The sequence below is a fragment of the Verticillium nonalfalfae genome, assembly GCF_003724135.2.
Source record: "Verticillium nonalfalfae strain VnAa140/NRRL 66861 chromosome Unknown scaffold_224, whole genome shotgun sequence".
NCBI classification, from domain to species: Eukaryota; Fungi; Ascomycota; class Sordariomycetes; order Glomerellales; family Plectosphaerellaceae; genus Verticillium; species Verticillium nonalfalfae.
Window position 1 is genome coordinate 22,597 of NW_021167449.1, and position 6,000 is coordinate 28,596.

Below are 6,000 nucleotides of genomic sequence, written 5' to 3' on the forward strand. Positions count from 1 at the left end.
CGGCTCGGCACCTGCAGGCTCGCAGCCCAGTCAGCCAGTCTGAGAATGCGAGGTGATGGGATGGTGGATCTGGAGGGGATCACCACCACCACCACCACAACCACCACCTCGGCGGCCGGCCGATGGAGGGCGGATAGTCTGGAGGGGGCGAGACCGAGGTCCGGGTGATCTGCGGCTTGGGGCGGGGTATTGCCTGTTCATGGCTTTGCCTCTTAATACACTATTCATTTGTTTGTGTTTGGCTACGAAATCACGGGAACCGGGGGAGGGGGGGCTATCGATGGCAGATAGAGAGATGGTCGTTTCCAGCGGGGGGAGGAAATGGGGGGCCGGGTCGGGAGGGCAGATCTCAAGAGGGGCCGAAAGCTGGCTGGTCGGCTTGCTTGCTTGCTTGTCTGCTGGCTGGTTGGTGGCGAGTGGTGGGGTGGGAAAAGCGTGTGTTCCTGAATCGCCGCGTCAGGGCGCAGGCTGACATGGAGTGTACCGTAGATGAACCATGGACAGTGCATTTCGATGCGACACGACCGAGGGCCGCTTAGTGGTGTGCTGCTCGTCCGACGTGGGAGACGTGTAGGCGACCGAGAAAACGAAAAAGCAAAATTATTTCACCCTCGCTTGTCGACCTCGTGTTCGTGGCTGTCCGATCGATGGCGGCCACGAGGGAGGGAGCATTTGTCACGAACGGGAGGAGGCGCATTGAGGGCGGGAAGTTGAAGGGCGATCGATCCTATAGGCCGTGGGTATAGGCCGTGTGTATAGGCCGCGGGGGTTATGGAAGTGCCAAAAAAGAAAGGGCAAGACACTGGGGTAACACAGCCGTGTCTCTCTTTTCGTCGCTGCTCTCGGTGTCTCGGTTTTGGGTAGTGGATGTGAAACATGGGCTTCGTGAAGAATCGCCGTCCGGATGATGGGATGGTTTCAGACAGGCGTCTTCGTTGATGCTGTCGCTGCTGCTCTACTGCTGCACTGCTGATGCCGCTGCTGCTGCTTCTGTTCGTAAACCAAGCTGGTCTTAAGGGTCTTAAGCACTGCGGAACAGAGGGCCTCCACCAGGCGAGCACGAGGCGAAGCCCTCAGGTGACACGACGCTAAAGGGGAAGGCGAGGGACGGCGAGACAACGGCGGCGTCTGTCACGGAGAAGAGTCAGAGGGTAGTGTCTGTCTGTCACCAGAAGCCGGGGTCATGGCGATCTATCCTATCTGGCCTGTCCTAGTCATGATCAGGCTGTCAGAAGCATGATTAGGGGTGTGCAAAGGGCAGATTTGACAGAAGCATGATGCGTCGGGATCATCGGGGCAGGCAACGAATATGGGCAGTCCAGGCAAGTGAAGCATCAAGGCGGCGGACATGATGGAAACTTCCGTACCTACCTTACCTACCTAGATGTACATGTAGTACCCATGAACGCTAGCCAGGTTAAGACAGCGACCCTCGGCCCTGTCAAAGCGCACTGCAGCATTCGTCGAGGCGGGCCTAACGTCAATCTTCGCCTTGACGTACCCATGGATCCATCGCCGCCGCCTTCTTCCATCCATCATCTCTGCCTTGTCTCAGGTCAGTCCAGAGCTACGTCCTTATTTCGGGAAGGCTTCAACATCCTCTAGGCCGCAATTCGTTGGGGTTTCTGCACCGGCAGTCCCTCCTGACGGGACGCGCGAACGCAACTTCTGTTCCCTGGCCGCACTTCCTCTGGCGCACTTCCTCTGGCGCACTTCCTCTGGCGCACTTCCTCTGGCGCACTTCCTTTGGTGACAACTTGCCTGGCTTGCCAACCCAGCGAATCCTTCTGCACGGATTCTCCTCGTCCATCACCTTTCTTCTTCTCCTCCTTGGCGTCACAAAAGCCTTGGCCAGCAACCTCCACGCAAGGCCGTCCGATCTGCTCCAATCCGAACCACGAGATCCTGCGACAGCGTATACCTCAAACAGACCGCAGCTCGATCTCAGCATCCTGTCCCACACTCGCTGCCAACCATCTACGCTGCCACACCCTCCGCGACCTCCTGTCCTACGAAACATCCCATTGTCCCTCCGTCCTGATCTAGAGTCACACGATACGACTGTACTGGTTGCATCGTACTGTATCCGAACATCGACTGCCGAAACTACCTGCTGTTGAGCCAAGATCCGCCCAAAGTCACGGTAGCATCAGGTCGGGTCACACAGCATCCACAGAAGAGGTTAAGGTAGTATCGTAAACAACCTTCAATCGGGCACTTGACCCCAAGTCGACCAAGCCCGATCAGATCTCCCACAACCCCGGCCGAGGCAACGCTTGGCATCTCGACACCTCCACCCCTGTTTCGTCCCGTCCTGACCTGACCCTGGCCTGGCGTGAGCCTGGGCCTGCCCTTTCTCGTTTCAACCCCCTCGCACCCACGCCCCCGTCCTCATCTTTCATCCTCATCCGTATTCTCACCCGTCATTGTCTTTCCACTATCAACTCAAGGCAACTCCGTCACGCTATCAACCTGACACCATATCCAAACCATCGCGGGCTATTCTCATTGACATATTTGCTGCCCAGCTGTACGACAAACCACTAGTTCACTAAGAAAGGCCGGGAACCACTTGCCATCTTCGACTCTTTCACGACAGCCGTCACCAGCCGCGCTCGTCACCTACGACTCTTTTCACAGCCGCCATGGTGTACTGTGGCAAGCCTTCGAGGGGCTGCCAGATGTGCAGGACGAGGAGAATCAAGGTAAAGCGTCACGAACCGCCATGGCGACATAGGCCCCCCATATCTAACCATTTCCAGTGCGACGAGACAAAGCCCACATGCAACCAGTGCACCAAGTCGCGCCGCCAATGTCCTGGCTACAAGGACGAATTCGATCTCGTCTTTCGCAACGAGACCAAGGCAACCGAGAGGAGGGCACAGAAGGCCAACCGCAAGGCCCTCGGCAAGGGCAAAGATGTCGAACCCCTGGCGCAACCCCAGGTCCAGCTCACCAAGAGCGCGTCTTCTTCACCTGCCAGCCAAGACGGCTTCTCTATCGTCATACCCATGCTCGACGTGCCCGTCGAGCAAATGGCATCGTGCCACTTTGTGTCTAATTATGTCTTGATCCCGCGCCAGGGCAGCACCAGAGGCTTCCACGAGTACCTGCTGCCGCTTCTCAAGTCGGAAATGCCCAGCAGCCACCTGCACCACGCGTTCAACGCCTGCGCATTGGCGTCACTAGGGAACAGGCCGAACGCTTCTGCGACGAAACTCAACGCCAAGGCCCTCGGCCACTACACAAAGGCACTGGCTGCGACGCACGTCGCTCTCCAGCACCCGGAGCAGGGCAAGTCGGACGCCACGCTCGCCTCCGTCCTCATGCTCGGGCTGTTCGAAAACATCACGGCCAGGCAGATGGGCATGTTCGCTTGGGGTTCACATATCGAAGGCGCCATTCAGCTCGTCAAAGCCCGCGGACGCAAGCAACTACGCACCAAGACGGGCTTCCTCCTGTTCGTTGCTGTTCGTACGCAGATGATTATCCACACACTCACTACGTGCACCGCACCCATCATGGGCGTCGAGTGGTGGTTGAGTGATGCTGTCAAGGATGAGGCCGCTGCCATATCACAACGCTTCGCCATCAAGACGGCCGAACTGAGAGCCGAAGCCACGCGCCTCATGTCCACCATGGCTCGCTGCCCTGAGAACATCGACATCATGTTGGACATGATTCGGCGTGCCCAAACGGTCGATCAAGAGGCCATGAACTGGCTGCAAAACCTACCGGAGCACTTTAGGTTCAAGACGGTGGCTTGGGAGGACCACGTCCCTAATGGTGACTATGAGAAGGCTGAAGTGTTCCCTGGGCGTGTTGATATCTATCAAGATTTTTGGATCGCCAGTGTACTGAACATGGCCCGCGTCTGCCGCCTCATTCTGGCGTCGGTCATCGTTCGTTGCGCGGCCTGGGTTTGCAGCCCAGTTGACTACCGCACGACACCAGAATATGCTTCGGCCGCGCGGACGTGTGTCGACACCATCACCGACATTGTTGCATCGGTGCCTTATCAGCTCGGCTGGCACTTGAAGCGCCCTGAAGTGATGGAGCGCGCGAACCTCTCCGGTTTTGCCTGCGGTGTGGAGGACGCCCTGAAGGGCCTGCCCGGCTACTTCCTGACGTGGCCTCTTGCCATCCTGCACGGCCAGGACTACACGACCGATGCGCAGCGGTCCTGGATCGTAGGTCGACTCAAGTTCATCGGCGACGAGCTCGGCGTGAAATATGCCCACTTGCTCTCTCAGGTACGCTAGAGGCATGTTGATTGGCATGGCATGAGGAAAGCTAACAAAGGATCAGATTCAAATCCGCATCCCATCCATGCTCATCCGCCGCGATGGTCTCATGGCCAATCCATACCCCAACTCGCACAACTTTGAAAAGATGCTCTCGGCTCGCCTGCTGTCGGCCCGCGAAGCACCGCCCTCGGCAGGCTACGAGATGAATCCCCTCCAGCAGCGCGAGGCCATGCAGCGCGAACAGGCCGAGAAGAAGAAGGCCGAACTGTTGGCCAAGGCCACCGGCACAGCGGGGCAGTCGGGGCAGTGGGTGGCGCAAAATTGGCTGAGGGTATAGTCCCGGATTTCCTTCTTGACGTCTCCCTTCCCTCTGTGTACATCACTGCCGCGCACGTGGGCTGCTTGTGTTGACCCGTTTATCAGATGCCACCCCCAAGTGTTGGATGACCGAGGATGCGTGTTGTGTTTCAGTTGAGCGACTTGGGCCAGCGTCATTCCCATGGACGCGTTTTGGCATCAGAATGGATGGTTGGGCATGAGGTTGATGGGAATATGGTATCGGCCATGATGTGATGACATGTGACGGTCGAACTGGGGATTTGTATTTGGACGACGAAAGATCTACACGATCACGGCATGTGGGTTGCACAGGCAAAAATGAGCATCAGCCTCCTTTTTTTTCGTCGTACATGGGAGAGATGCAGTATTTCAGACCAGCTAGTTGGCCGACCTTTTGGTCGCTCAAGTCCCACGCAAGATGGGCGCCACGGGAAACGAAAGCCGTCCTGGCTTGTTCTATGTACAGAGGGGGTAGCAAGCTGTTTGCGCGCGGGGCTACCAGTAGACGCCGGGTTCCGATTCGTGATTCAAGCAAGTCATGGCGTCGTGGGGCCTCATCGGCCTGTAGGGGGTGTCGTCCTGTGCCGTTCTGTGACGGGCTTTGCGGTATCATGCAACGCCTCGTGACAAGGCACCTATGTGCCAAGGTAGGGAGAGAGAGAGGCAGGGTGCATCCGGGGGCTCACTTCTTCTTGCCCGACTTGTCCTCGATCTTGCCGCCGCCGAGGTTCCACGCCTTGACGACCCAGCTCTGGGTCTGGTCGACGTACTTTTCGTTGGCGACGTGCTTGACGCCGACGCGGACGCCGTCCTTGGTGAAGACGACGTTCTTCTTGCCCATGCGCTCCGAGGCGGCGCCCTGGATCTTGACGACCGAGAGGTAGACCTGCCAGCAGACCCAGGCGATGGCGCCGAGGACGAGGAGGGTGATGACGAGGGGGATGAGCTGTCTGTGGTCTGTCAGCTCTTCTTCTTCTTTTTGCCTGTGGGTCTCTGGTTTTGCGTTCTCGCAGCACCGCAGCTGGGGGGCTCACCCTAGTCGAGACATGCTGACGATGTCGGCGGTGGAATCCGTTTTCGTGGCTCGTGGTTCGTGGCTCGTGTCTGGCGTTGGAATGTCGAGGAGAGAGGATCGCGAATGGCAGACGGGGTCGGGGGGCCAAGAAGTCGCAGAGGCAGGGCGGGGCTTGAGAAAGACTACAAGAAACCCGTCGCAGGAGCTTCGAGGGGTCGTCGAGAGAGGCAGTCTCGCGTGGACAAATCAAGGACGGAAGAAATTGTTGCCCGAGGGTGGTGTCCCTTTCAAAATGGAAGGAAGAAAGAAAGAAAGAAAGAAAGAAAGAAAAATACACGAGCAGAAGAAGACGGAAGGAGAAAAGTCGAGTCAAGAGCTGAGATGTCGAGGGTCCAGAAG

At 57.8% G+C, this 6,000-nt stretch overlaps 2 protein-coding genes across 2 annotated transcripts; one reads left to right on the top strand and one right to left on the bottom strand.

The window, feature by feature from the left end:
* Window positions 1-2,645: 2,645 nt before the first annotated feature.
* Window positions 2,646-4,584, top strand: D7B24_004068 (uncharacterized protein; the record flags this gene model as incomplete). The annotated part of the gene is made up of 3 exons (XM_028638245.1): window positions 2,646-2,705; window positions 2,763-4,253; window positions 4,309-4,584. 3 exons carry the CDS (start codon window positions 2,646-2,648, stop codon window positions 4,582-4,584), a joined length of 1,827 nt encoding a protein of 608 aa, XP_028490402.1.
* A 684-nt stretch (window positions 4,585-5,268) lies between these two features.
* Window positions 5,269-5,634, bottom strand: D7B24_004069 (uncharacterized protein; the record flags this gene model as incomplete). Its single annotated transcript, XM_028638246.1, has 2 exons — window positions 5,269-5,536; window positions 5,621-5,634. 2 exons carry the CDS (start codon window positions 5,632-5,634, stop codon window positions 5,269-5,271), a joined length of 282 nt encoding a protein of 93 aa, XP_028490403.1.
* Window positions 5,635-6,000: the final 366 nt, after the last annotated feature.